The sequence below is a fragment of the Boleophthalmus pectinirostris genome, unplaced genomic scaffold (genome assembly GCF_026225935.1).
Source record: "Boleophthalmus pectinirostris isolate CB_2022bp ecotype Guang Dong unplaced genomic scaffold, ASM2622593v1 HiC_scaffold_20, whole genome shotgun sequence".
NCBI lineage: Eukaryota > Metazoa > Chordata > Actinopteri > Gobiiformes > Gobiidae > Boleophthalmus > Boleophthalmus pectinirostris.
In genome coordinates this window covers 23382974-23397102 of record NW_026571153.1, presented here as the reverse complement: position 1 = coordinate 23397102, position 14129 = coordinate 23382974, and the positions used below count along the sequence as shown (strand labels likewise).

At 35.5% G+C, this 14129-nt stretch overlaps 1 protein-coding gene across 1 annotated transcript in view; it reads left to right on the top strand.

Annotated features, from left to right (window-relative positions):
• Positions 1 to 14129, top strand: part of col4a5 (collagen, type IV, alpha 5 (Alport syndrome)) — a 54890-nt gene that overhangs the window by 19470 nt on the left and 21291 nt on the right. The window contains exons 2-19 of the mRNA XM_055156297.1: positions 5376 to 5432; positions 6070 to 6159; positions 6692 to 6736; positions 7270 to 7314; positions 7421 to 7483; positions 8079 to 8132; positions 8221 to 8247; positions 8340 to 8420; positions 10086 to 10148; positions 10348 to 10383; positions 10913 to 10954; positions 11365 to 11457; positions 11992 to 12045; positions 12543 to 12599; positions 13004 to 13048; positions 13130 to 13183; positions 13276 to 13317; positions 14008 to 14101. Coding sequence (XP_055012272.1) covers positions 5376 to 5432; positions 6070 to 6159; positions 6692 to 6736; positions 7270 to 7314; positions 7421 to 7483; positions 8079 to 8132; positions 8221 to 8247; positions 8340 to 8420; positions 10086 to 10148; positions 10348 to 10383; positions 10913 to 10954; positions 11365 to 11457; positions 11992 to 12045; positions 12543 to 12599; positions 13004 to 13048; positions 13130 to 13183; positions 13276 to 13317; positions 14008 to 14101 — 1042 coding nt within the window. The remainder of the gene's footprint in view (positions 1 to 5375; positions 5433 to 6069; positions 6160 to 6691; positions 6737 to 7269; positions 7315 to 7420; positions 7484 to 8078; positions 8133 to 8220; positions 8248 to 8339; positions 8421 to 10085; positions 10149 to 10347; positions 10384 to 10912; positions 10955 to 11364; positions 11458 to 11991; positions 12046 to 12542; positions 12600 to 13003; positions 13049 to 13129; positions 13184 to 13275; positions 13318 to 14007; positions 14102 to 14129) is intronic.

Here is a 14129-nt window from a genome sequence, read left to right as displayed (position 1 = left end):
GTGGAAACCAAAACTTTTACTCAAGTAAAAGTACTGTTACTGCAATAAAAATATTACTCAAGTAGCTAGAAAACTACAATTTCTTCAAAATGTTACTCAAATAAATGTAACTTAGATGTAAACTTAGACTAGCTGAGGGCTCCCCACCTCTGCCTGTTGCTAGCTGGCTCTTGTTTTCCATGTGGTTTAAGTGATAGGGGGTCTTCCTTCAGAGGAGAGCCTCCCTGTCCAAACGAACACACTAGTTGGATTTGAAGTTGAGTTGAAAATATTTGGTTTGGTGTCGATGCTCATCTTGAAGTGGTCAGAAGAAGTCCAGCTGTGATGAAAGGAAAGACCTGAAATGTCCTAAACTAGTTCAATATGTGAAGGATGCAGGATAGGCAATGTCTGTGGATGATCAAAGTGTCGGACTAAAACATGTTGGCAAATCTGCTGTATTGTAAAAGGTTTTAAATGTCATCCATGCGTGTTTAAGTAATTTAGTGATCTCTCCCAGGCCCTATTCGAACACTTACATTTAGCTGTAAGATTCTGTGCAATACTCAGTCCACAAGCCTACGTCATCCATCCTCCCACACAACATTTCTTTATAAATATACAAAAGCATAATACAAAACAATACACTACAACCTGTTGTGATGTGCAGTAGTTTCATAAGCGGGATGCACGCTGATTGTGTTGTGGTAGGGCTCTGAAGGGAGAGTGGCATAGCATGGAGAGCGAAGGGAGGTGGGACTCACAGCGTCAAAAACAAAACTTATTGAACGTGTTAATATGTTGTTCTCTACAAATATAGCATTTTCAAAAGAATAGGTTAAAACAGAAATATACTTCTCTATTAGCAGTTAACACCTCATAGAAGTGTACGGTAATACCTCCTCTACAAACCTCATCACAAAACAAAAACAACGCATGAATATGACATCTTTAGCTTCCTGCCTTTTCCTAAGTGTGTGAACATGCTGTTTCTACTCCTAATCCTTTAAATTACTTCAGATTTGTTTTTGTTGTGGTCAAATCAAGATTCCTTTTAACTTGTCTGTGTATTGTCCAAACCACAGTGTCTTCCTCCCTGTACACCACAGCTGTATTTATGTGTTTAGAAGCAATAATGTGTCTTATTTGTTGTTATATGAATGTAACGGTGTGTTAGTTCTTCAGTAATGATCGGTTTTTGATGAGTGGGGAATTCCAGACTGCAGTTTTAATCCTACGGCTCACGTTTCCGCCGCCACTCCCTCCTCCCGCCACCACTCCCTCCTCCCGCCCAAAGTGTAGCTAACACAAATTCTTATTATAACCTTAATTTTTCATCTATTTCTTTTAGTGTTGTTAAAAGTACTGAAAATCCAATAATAAAACTGGCATCAAAACTTACTAAGTACTAGTTTGAGCAGGTATCGATAATAAAAAATTCTAATTCAGGACAAAAAAAACTTGTGTAAAGTTTGTACAGTACAGTCTCTGAATGGATGATTGAATATTAGAAGTAGTTGTAGTAGAAGACTTATTAAGATTTATTTATTTGCACGTAATCTTCCACAGTATGATGTTAAATATATCTGCCTTGCATTTATTTAATCACATGTGTGTTATAGCTCAAAAAAGCCTTGAAAAAATTGAATTCATACAACATTCAGGCTTGCTTCTTCATAGATCTGACCAGTGACTTATCTCCATTGTTATAATTGAGTTTATTTCCATACTGTGTGGAATATTCAAAACAAAACAATAACATCTCCATAAAATAAGCAGGTGGCAGACCATCCACTAGAAAAGTTACACAGTGCACCTTTAATGGTAAAACTATAAAGAATAAAGTAATTTATTATCGTGGTAACAGAATCTGCATTGTGTATCGAGATTGACTTGGAAATTTTAGTAACGATTCATGACAACGCTATTATATCTCCAGTTGGTTAGCTTGGGATCAGTTAGGGCACGTCATATACCCTCTCTCCCTCCCCTCGCTCTTCCCCCTCAGACCTGATTTTCTGTCTGTCTGGTGGAAAAGTGGGCCGTAGGTGAGGAGAACAGCGACACAGTCAGAGGAGCCCAGACCAGAAACACCAGAGGCACATTTCTCCAGCTCATTGACCTCTCTTAAGTGGATTACACGCCCAGCTGGTGCAGAGGAGAGAGGCACTGCCAGCTCCGTACTAACTCGACATCTGTGGGGCTAGAGGAGAAAATGAGTTACAAGTGATGTCACGAAAATTTCAAACTTGATTTTAGTATTAAGGAATAGACTCGATACTGATTCCGATATCACAGTGATAGTAAAAACACTCTTTATTTAGACAGTAGAATGTAATTTTCAGCATTAGCTTACAATACTTTATTTTATATTACTATGTTGTCTTATATCTGTGTAATCCCTCAGTCATCCAGGTAGGTTCCATAATGGTTCATGGTGCTCTTATACTTGTTCTGATGCAGCTCAAGATCAGTCTAAAGCTATTCAGGAAAGGTTCATTTCTGTCTTGTGACTTTTTTAGTTTCGATACCTGCTCAACTGAGTATCTATTTCGATACAACAGTAGTTTTAGTATCGATTAGTATCTGATTTCGATACTTTTGACAATCCTACTGTGCATTAAAACTACTATATACTACAATAACAAAAATATGAATGTGTATGTGTGTGTGTGTCATTAATGGAGTGAATGAATAATGCACAAAATTGTAAAGCGTAATTTAGTATTAGTACTCTTAATATTTTTCTATTAATTACAACTTTTTTTTTTTCCTTTGGCAGGCAACATGACTTTATAGTGGGTAAGACATTAAAATGAAGATGGTGATGTTTAATCGATAAATAGATGAATAGAGAGAGAGAGAGAGAGAGATGGAGTGGTAGATAGAGATAGATAGGGGCTGCAGTCCTGGGCGTGGGAGAGAGCAGTGCATTGAGTTGAAGCAGACCAGAATAATGTGCAGATCCACCACTTATAAAAACACAAGCATTAGCCTAGCCATGTGTGTTAGCCTAGCCGTGTGCAGGCCTATTAACAACTGCAAAGAGGAATTACAGAAATGTCACATAGTGCCCTTTTAAGTGCAATTACTTTCTCATTTGAAGAAATATTTATTAAAGAACCTGTGAAAGTTTGTACGGTAGTCTTTGAAAGGATGACTGAATATTAGAAGTAGTAGTAGTAGTATTCGTAGTAGTAGTAGTAGCAGCAGTAGTAGCAGTAGTACTAGAAAATAATTGAGCTGATACTCAATTCATTGTATTATAGTGCTCAGATTTTAACTTTCAACTTAGCAGGGTTGTCAAAAGTATTGTAAATCAAATCCCAATAAATACTAAAACTAGTATCAAAACTAGACTCATTTGATCAAGTATTGACTCTAAAAAGGTCACATTCAATGAACTTTTCCTGAATACAGTAGCTTTATTTGAATGATCTTAACCGCATAGATGGACTAGTATACGCACATGGACCACTATGGAACATACTTGGACAACTGAGGGATTACACAGATATAAGACTACATGGTAATATAAAAGAAAGTACTACGGTTTAATGTTGAAAATAACATTCAAATAGCATTGTCTAAAAAGTGTTTTTATTATTATTGTCCTATCAGCATCGGTATTTACCTTAAAGGCCCATCTCCTGTTTCCAGAAAGTATCACTGAAAATGTGTTGAGATGGATTTGTCTGTCTGTGGCTAACACCTGGTTTATAACTGTCTATATACTTCCTCTTCACACAGAGGAATGTACCAAATGCAATCTAGTTTACACCTGTTTCTATTTATATGAGCAAAATCAGTCTGTGTGCACCGTTTACAATCATGCCCAATTATAGGCCTGTCACAACAATTACTATATCAAGTTATTGTTCAGTATATCATAGCAATAACAAACATTTTTAGTATTTACTGTCTGCATGTCGTCTTTGAACTTGTGGGGACCTGATTTGATCTGAGTTGTGGAGAGTCACATTAGTAAGGCCTAACTTGTTTCATTTAGCTAATTATTTTTTGCAGTTCACGTTTTCAAAAATGCTGTAACTTCAGATTTGAATCAGGTTTTGTGTCTGTGAAAAAAAGTAGTTTCAGTATCATTGTTTGTTGTGATGTCTTCTGTAGAGAACAGTGTTGCCAATAGGCCTACAATTCACAAACTAGTCACAAAACTAAACTTCTAACTTAATACCTAGGAATACTCGATACTCAATACCAGTTTCGATACTGCATTGATAATTAAGCACACTCATTCTTTAGACCACAGAATGTGATACCACAATTTAAAAAAAACACTCTTTATTTAGACAATAGAATACAATTTTCAACCTTAAATCATAGTACTTCCTTTTATATATCCATGTGGTCTTATATTTGTGTAATCCTTCAGTCATTCAAGTAGGTCCATAGTGGTCCAAGGGCGTAAACTAGTCTATGTGCTCTTATACTTGTTCTGATACAGTTCAAGATTATTCTAAATATTCAGAAAATGTTAATTTCTGCCCTGTGAATGTGACTTTCTAGTATCAATAGTTGCTCAAATGAGTATCTAATTTAAATACTAGTTTTAGTATTGATTAGTATGCGCAATTTTTAGATAATTTAGACAACCCTAGTAGAGAAATATATCCAACTTCAAAAACATTTATTGTGACAGACCTCCCAGAGTTCATTGTTGCCTGGTTTAACTGAGAATCAACATCAGAAAAATACATGGCATCTTTTATAAACCAGTGAGCTTATTTTAGACAGTGAAAAACGGTTAAAAAGTGGAAATGTTGGGAAAATTTAATATTTACTTTGCCCACCAGATGGCAGCAAAGACACAAATGACAGTTAGCAACAATTAGCAAGTCTCTACAAGCACTAGCACTTTTAAAGTTTGTGCATTTATCGTTTAAGTTTTTTTTTTTTTTTTTTTTTTTTTTTCAGGTGAGCAAATAACTATTCTGTAATTTCAAATCGCTCTGAGGTGTACATTTTGTCAGTTATTATTAATTTAACTGCTAAAATCTGATAACGCTCATTTAGCATGCCGAGCTAATGTTCCATGTTGTATGGATTATCAAAGGCCTAGATAATTTAGTAAACGACCACGTAACATGTTAATACGGTGGAGGGACTATGTCTCTCGGCTGGCCTGGGAACACCTCGGGGTCCCCCCGGAGGAGCTGGAGGACGTGTCTGGGGTGCAGGAAGTCTGGGAGTCCCTGCTTAGGTTGCTGCCCCCGCGACCCGGCCCCGGATAAGCGGACGAAAATGGATGGATGGATGTTTATTTTGAATATCTAATAACACACACAGAATTTCTCAACTGAAAGAAATGTCTGTTACTTACCATTGTGATTTATTTTTTAATTAATGTAATATGTTTTTTGTTTCTTGTCTTACAGGCTTGTAATGGATGTGTGGGATCCAAATGTGACTGCAGCGGAGTGAAAGGAGCCAAGGTACAGACAAACTGACTGAAATTATTTTAAAATGTTTCCTTGTTTTGCAAAGTCAGTGATATGACTAATGTGTATTGTTTTTTATACAAGTATCAGAAAAGGGAATTAGAACATGTAGGACATAAATTATTTTCATATATCATAGAAGTTGCAGTTGCATACTTGTAGATATATGCTCTTAAACTCACATAGAGGTAAAAGTATATTGTTTGAAAACCACTCAGAAGTCCAATTTTATCAAACAAGTTACTCAACTAAATGTAGTTAGAAGTTAGAAAATTTAACAAATAATAAACAAAGTCCCCCTTTACTTTGTACCCTGGTTTGCACTTTTAGCATTTCTTGACCCCTGTGAGGTGAAAACCATTTCTTTATTATGAATCTCACTGAGAGAAGAACACAGGTTTGTAGCACTATCAGCAAAGAAAAGGATTGATACTTTGAGGATTTTAATATAAATTATGAAAAATATTTAGCTGAGCTATTTTACATTTTTTTTGCTACATAATTCCATATACCGTACTTCATATATAACTTTTGACTGGTAGTGTATTTGTTTGTATTGTGTGTAAAAAAATAAAATAAACTCTCTCAACCTTGCTGTTTTGTTATAAACATTTGTGATGATTGTTTTCAGGGTGAGAGGGGCTTCCCAGGTCTGACCGGGCAGCCAGGAGTCCCGGGTTTCCCAGGGCCAGAGGGACCCATCGGGCCCAGAGGAGAGAAGGTCAGTATGGATTTTATTTTATTTATGTATTCAGATAATAATAAATACAAAAGCTGGAGAACTGCCAAAGGTAAGTGAGATCAGAAAGCCACAAAAACGACTGTACAAAATTGTCATCATTGCCGCATTTTAACAATAACAGGTCTGTCTATAAAAGGTCTATCCACATATGCAACTACTTGAAACTACTTACTTTGAACCCAGTTTTGTTGTAATGTGTACTGGTCAGGTTCTGTTCAAGTCCAGGTTTAGTTCAGGTCCAGTACCAGCTCAGTTCTGGTCTAGTCCAGGTTCAGTTCTGGGTTCAGTCCAGATTTTGTTGTTATTTTGATTTGGTGTCTATGCAAATGTGAATGCTGCCTTAATCTTAGTTGTATAAAGCTCACACAAATCTGTGAATTAAACATATCAATTTAAATTATTGTATTTATAGTCTTTATACCAGTGAATACAAAATTATACATTTGTTGTCACTGTGGCTAAAATGATTATTCATGAATGTTTTTTTTTATCTTTTTTTTTTTTTTTTCAGGGCAGCGATGGTCCTCAAGGGCTGTCTGGGCCAAAGGGAATCCGAGTAAGTCAACTTCACTCATTCAGCTGTTAGTTTATCTGTATTATTATCTGTTCACATTTGGGACAACAGTGGTTTAGTGGTTAGAGCAGTGGGCCCCTCAACCTGAAGGTCAGGGGATCATTTCCCACTTGGGCTAAGTTCTGTATTTTATACATCTGAATAAAAAAATATATATATATGTAAACTGGCTTTTCTAGACTTTTTATAATTAAAAGTAGCAATAAAAGTATAATTAATACTTTTTTACTTACTTGTGTATCATATTTATTTCTCCCTCACTGTAGTCATTACTCATTTTAAAACATGTAATTCTGAAGCACTTATAAAGCCAGAATAAATAAAAAATAATAATAATTCAGTCCTAGCACTTTTAATTTTACTATAGCCTGTAGCCCAATCCAAAACTGTCTTTTGTACCCCGGTTGTAATATCTTGTACAACCACCAGATGTCCCTATTGTCTATGGTTCTTAATTTTTATTCATAGATTCTACATGATGTTCAGTATATAACCTTAGTTTCCTCTTCTGACAGGGGCCTGCCGGTTTGCCAGGTTTCCCAGGCACACCAGGACTTCCAGTAAGCTTTTCATTTTTCGCAGTTTAGCTCTAAAATTACTCTCAACCAAATAGTTCAGTTATACAGTCTAAGCTTGTTCCTGATCAAGGTCTTTGTGTCTGTTTAGGGTTTGCCAGGACAAGATGGACCACCAGGACCAAGGGGAGTGCCCGGCTGCAACGGAACAAAGGTGTGTTTACAAAAATATGGATTTAATAGGCTGTTTTCATGTGCCATCGCAACATTCAAGAATCCCTATAGTTTTACACTGGATGACAGTATTAGAGAATAACCACATACTGTATATATAAATGGACATAGCTATTAAGCTAATCACTGTGTATCAAATAGGAAGTGAGCATGGGCATCTTTCTGGTTCCATCGACTCCAATTCACTTTCCATTGAAAAACATGACCCCTCTCTCTGTAGCTGCTGCTGTGAGCCTTGTCATTTTGGTCTTAAAATGTTCGTATTAATCCACCCTACATGATCCCAGTGTATTTTGTCCCTAAATCAAGATATGAACAATATTAACAGCCAAGTGAGGTGCTTTCTTTCCCCAAGGTCACTCCTTTTAGCATTAGCAACTATTTTGATTGACAGTGTTGCTAAGTGTCCGCGCTGAGCTAAACCAGCAGTACAGGCAGAAAATATGGACCAGCCTCCAAATTCGCTCCAATAGCTCCTTGCCACGTGAGCTTCATTTGACTGGAGCCAAACGTTATGGGTGACGTCACACTTCCTGAGTCCCCTTCACATTTGAATCTGTTTTTCCTGTTTTCAGGGTGAGAGGGGTTACCCTGGGTCTGGAGGTATTCCCGGGGCTCCTGGACTTCAGGTACTGTTGTGATGCTGTTGTTGTTTGATGTCTTTTCCACATTCTTTGGATGTTTCTCTAAAATCATTTTTGTTTTTTTTCTTTTTAGGGACCTCCTGGTTTACCTGGAGCTAAGGTGAGAGATAATTTGTTAAATAAATTATTATGTTTAAAGGGCCCATACCAAGGTATTTTCTGATCTATGTTATAATGTTGTTTTATGTATAGGGAGACCCAGGTGATGTGATCTCGACCAATCGCTTCGGAGACAAGGGATCTGTGGGGCTGCCTGGTTTACCTGGACTCCCGGTAAGTAACACAAATATAACACAAATATAACATCTGTTCTGAATTGGCACTACATCCATGTTTAATCACTTTATATACAGTGGCAGAATTTATACAGGACATGTTAGTTTGTGAGTGTGTTAGCTGCAGATTTGGTATTTTTTGGTATTTATTTTGTAGATTGTTTACAGTTTAATCTATCTTTATATAGTGCTTGGTCTCGTGAGTGCAGTTTAGGTCAGATACAAAGAGATATGCAATCGTTTTGAAAGCTTTTGCCTCACCCCCTTTTTAGTTGAATAATCAATTGGCCGGACGTCTTGAGATTACCAGGAATTTCTTTAACTGAAAATGAAAGAATAAAGGAGTACAATTTATTTCCATACTTGGCACCATTGGCATTCATTTTACAATAAATATATATGTGGCTCCGATGAATCATGCTAGAGTGATAATGGCCAAGTTCAGTTTACGTTTAATACCTAAAAATGTTTTTGATTATTAGTTGCTGTCAGAAAAACACAACAAGACTGCCTTATTCCAATAAAAAAAGAAAACGGAAAAAAAAAAAAGCTTTCAAGTCTATTCCCTGACAGTGTATTCTCATAAGGGAACTGCAGGGGGAGCTCTATTGTTGAAAGTTACTTAGTTCTGATATTAACTGATTGCAGTTCCTTTTTTACTGGCACCTTTTTCCAAACTTTTCACAATTCAGAACTTAAGACATATATTTTTTTTTGACTTGTTCTTTTCTGTGGCAATGGTGCGAATATTTCATCATTCTGTAATCCATGGATAGTCTGGTTCAGGTTTACTTCAACTTTACTCCCAGTTTTGTCCCAATTATGAGTTGGTGGCCGTTCGAGGTTGTGTAACTTTTATGCTGTAATCCTTAGGCCTGCTATGATAATTACGATATTAACTTATCATTCAATACATAATAGATGGACTTTTGGAGTTAATATTTGTCTTGGGGACTTTTTCTTTTTATTTGGTCTATTTTTATTTTTTTTTTCATTTATTTTATTTTTTTATAGTGTGACAAGATTTGAGCTGTAGAGGGTTGTATAAATATAATTTATGACTCATTATAGATAAAAACTTACTACAAACTTTTCATTTCGCCATGTATTTATTACTATAGTTAATGTTTTTTTTTTGTTTTTTTTAAATATATTCTTCATTTAGATATTTTTTTTATATATTCTTCATTTAGATATATTTTGAATCCTGCTAGTGCGTTATTGTGACAGTGGAATATTGTAATTTATAATGTCCATTATCATTTATTGTCTATATTTTCTTAAAAGTGCACTATGTAACTTTTTTGGTCGAGGGTTCGTCAGCTGCTTGTTTCTGTGGATATGTCATGTTTGGCCGTATGACATAAACAGCTCTACCTTACATTTATTAGATTACGTGTGGTTTTATAAAAAATACCTGGAAAAACAGGCATTCTGTGAGCGTGGTTGCCTCTCCACAGATCTGACCTGTAACTTGGTCTGATTTGGTCTCCATGAAGATAGAAAGGTACCATACTGTGAAACATTCCAGACAAAGCAATAATACCTCCATGGAGAAAAGTACTTGATGGAACCTCCACCAGAAAAGTTACACAATGCACTTTTAAGCAATATATCTTCACTTCAGATGTGTTATCATGTTATTCTGTTTCTGTGTTTTTAGGGAAATCCTGGATCTCCCGGTTTGCCAGGTCCCACTGGCCCACAGGGACCAAGGGGATATGAAGTAAATTACTTTATATTTTCTCTTTACATCAGCTATCTTTAAATTTAATTGATGCAAGTTTTGAGACATAAAAAGATCAGATATTATCAACAAGTTAAATTAAACTAATCTAATATCTAATCTAATATCTTTAGAGATTTTATATTTATTTTTAAGTTAATTTTTGATATTTTTAACTGACTGTTTCTGTGTGTTTTAGGGTCCTCCTGGTCCTCCCGGTTTGCCAGGACCAAAAGTGAGTACATAATGATTCACATTTAGGTGCTGTACCTGATTTTTAGTGTTTCAGTGTGAAAAACAGAACTAGTTCATTGTAAACCGTTTGCAGTGGTCCAAAGTTATTCCTTACTTACCTGTTGCATTCTCATCATCATCATCATAATCATTCACTGTGAAGAGTTTCATAACTTTCAGAGACCAAAGCGGAGTTTTTTGAGCTAACAACTATTAGCATGCTATTCAGATAATTAAACAGTCTATAATTAGATGCAAACAATACACATCAGATTTATTTGACCTCCAGAGCTGCTTATACAATATATCTGTAGTGAGGAAAGACAGTTTATGCTCAAATACATCAGGTACAGGCCCTTTAATAAAGCTACATGAATGTTTTTAAACTTTCATCACTATGTCAACCAACTTTATCCTGTCTTCTGCTTTTAAATATTAAATTAATATCATAAATAAAAAGGTGGAAATAGTAAAATTGTAATGTTTTGTTTCATTCGGTTATATGTGGTCAGTAATTTTTTTCTCCACAGGGAAACATGGGACTGAACTTCCAAGGACCTAAAGGTGAAAAGGTAAGATTAGAGTATGTTAGTGTTGCCACGATCCTAAAATTTCTAAATACTAAGGAATACACTCGATACTCAATTCTGATTCCAAAACCACTATGAAAAAAACTCTTTCTTAAGTTTAGACAATAGATAGAATGTATTTTTCAACATTAAATCATAGTACTTTCTTTTCTATTACCATGTGGTCTTATATCTGTCTAATCCCTCAGGCTGGTTCCATAGTGGTATACGAGTCTATGTGCTCTTACACTAAATTAAGTTTAAATTTGTATCAGTATCTGCTCAAATCAGTATCTAGTTTTGATTCTACTAGATACTTTTGACAGTCTTAGCCTATATAAACACCATCTATACTTCCTTATCATAGCCTTATGCACCTGTTGGATGTTAAAACGCTGTTTGTTTGTGTTCAGGGTGATCCCGGTTTACCTGGACCTCCCGGGCCTCCTGGACAGGTCGGAGAGCAGAAGAAACCAACTGATGCCGAGATCGTCAGAGGAGATAAGGTACATTATAGATGTGGCAATTCTCAAAAAATCCCATTAAAAGTCAACCTGGTGATGTGTTATGATCTGTAATGTGTTAGCAGTTAATGCCTTATCTGCTTATTTATCTCACCACAAATCATATGGTTGGTTGTGCATAGGTCGTGCATGAACATTTTAAATTCAATTGCAAATAAAATGGTTATATCACCTTTTAAAATCTGCACATACCGTAACTGCTGTATTTAATTCCACCAGCAGAGGGAACTGTCGGAAGATTAAAATTCACCACTAAGTGATTTACACTCTCCACCACCAGAGGGCACTGTAGCCCTTAAATCAGGAAAACAATAAAGATGACTCAAATTTATCCAGATAATCATGCTTTAATCTTTTAGTTTTTAATCCTGAATCTACATCTCAGGCAAATCCTATTTTAATTTTTAAAAATAAATTTCAAAGTTATATTGTTGTACGTAGGTATCACAGTCTTTCAGTCAATATTATAAACAAATGAAACTTATTTCTACTTTCACTGTGTTTTTGTTTTTTTAGGGAGACCAAGGACCCCCAGGCCCTCCCGGTGATCCAGGCTACCCCGGGGCCCCTGTAAGTCTAGTTCTACTTTAAGGCTGTATTCCTTTTAATCTTTTAGTAGATTAATCGGTCGGTTTTCTTAGGCTACCAAAACTTGTATATGTCAACTAATAATTTGATTTAGATTGTAAGGATTTATATGGGACAACAGCAGAAAGGAGAAGTTGATGAGTGAGTTAGCTAAAGATTTGGTATTTTTTGGTATTTCTATGTTAAAAGCCAGATTAAACTCATGATATAAATACACTGTACACAAATTCCAAGTACTTTCTTCTGCATAAATAGGTGTAGTCCTTGTGAGTGCAGTTTGGGTCAGATACCTGGACATACATAATAGTTTTGAGAGCTTTTGCCACGCCCCCTTTTTAATCAACTAATTGTTCTACGTCTTTAGTCGGCCATGTCTTGTCATGAGTTTGAAGCTAAAACATTTATGGCAGAAAATACATGAAATAAAACATATAAATATTTCTGTAACATGTTTTTAAATGTGCTTTTTTTGTTTGTAGGGTCCTTCTGGTGGAGCGAAGGGAGAGAAAGGAGAACCTGGAGAGGCAGGCAAAAGAGTGAGTGCAACATTTATTGTATGTATTTAGTATTTTCATTATGGAGTTTTTATCACACTGAATAACAAGGAACAAACGTGTCCCTACTGTGAGTGGGCTTGCACCTCCACAAACCTGACTCTGACTCGCCTGCTTGTTTCCATGGAAATGTTGTACCTTTGGCTGTCTTCCACATTATGGCATCAAACTTTTCTATCTCCATGGAGAATTTTCCGAAGTATGGCTTTAACGTTCTCATTTCATGGAATTTGTTCTCTCATTGTTCCCTCATTAAAAACATGGTTGAAGGTTTAGTTGCCATCCATGCACATTTGAGTAATCTAGCCGTCCCTCCCAGGCCTTCTCTTTAAGATTAACTTGGTAGTTGGTAAGTTGGTAATTTTAGATATATTTTTTATTTTTAGGGCAAACCCGGAAAAGATGGTGATCCCGGACCTCCAGGCTTTCCTGTAAGTAATGTTCGAAACTATTAGTATTTTTATTTTTCTCATGCTGTGTACATTACTTACTAATCTTTATTATGTTTTCAGGGAATCAAAGGAGAATCAGGTCTTCCAGGTCCACCAGGCCGAGACGGAGAAAGAGTAGGGTTTTTTTATACTAAATTAACACGATTTTACATTAATCAGTCAAAATAACTATACTCTTCACAAAACTGATATTATTGTTTTTTCAGGGTATTAAAGGTGACAGGGGATATCCAGGACCTCCAGGAGTGGTGAGTAAAATACACTATAATGAAGACTGTAATGAGGTTTCAGACTGTCATTAAGATAATATAGGAGTCTTGGGCTGTAGGTTTTTCTGTTTGTACCCAACAGAATTGTACTGATGTGTAGAGTTGGTACACTGACAATATATAACTACCTAAATTAGTATATATATATTTTTAATCTTAATCTTTTTAATCTTTTAATCTTTCACAAAATATCAATAAACAGATTCAACTCTATTTTTTTCCACATTTGAAAGTGCCTTGAGTCGCATATATATATATATATATATATATATATATATATATATATATATATATATATATATATATATATATATATATATATATATATATATATATATATATATATATATATATATATATATATATATATATAAAAATAATAATAATAAAAATAAATCACACTGGGGCAAAAAATCTGATTTGACCTGCAGTGTGATCAGAGCCTCAAGGAGCCTTAGTTTTAATGAAGTGTTTTGACCACTAGATGGAGATAGTTTGATGACAGAAGTAGGAATTTTGATTTGATTACTTAAGCAAGAACACAACTTAATTGCAATGCTTTTCTATGTTGTGTGAGAATGCATCTTTCACTAGGTTTTCTCCTTAGTTTTCTAGCTGTTATTAGTTTTATCTGTCTCTTTTGTAATTGGTCCTGTATTTTTTCTCCAGGTGATTGGAGGGCAGACTGGAAGTCGTGTTGGCCCCAAAGGTGAACCGGGAATCCCCGGATCTCCAGGACTCAAAGGAGACAGAGGACCTCAGGGTTAGTGCAACAGTAATTTATGTATAAT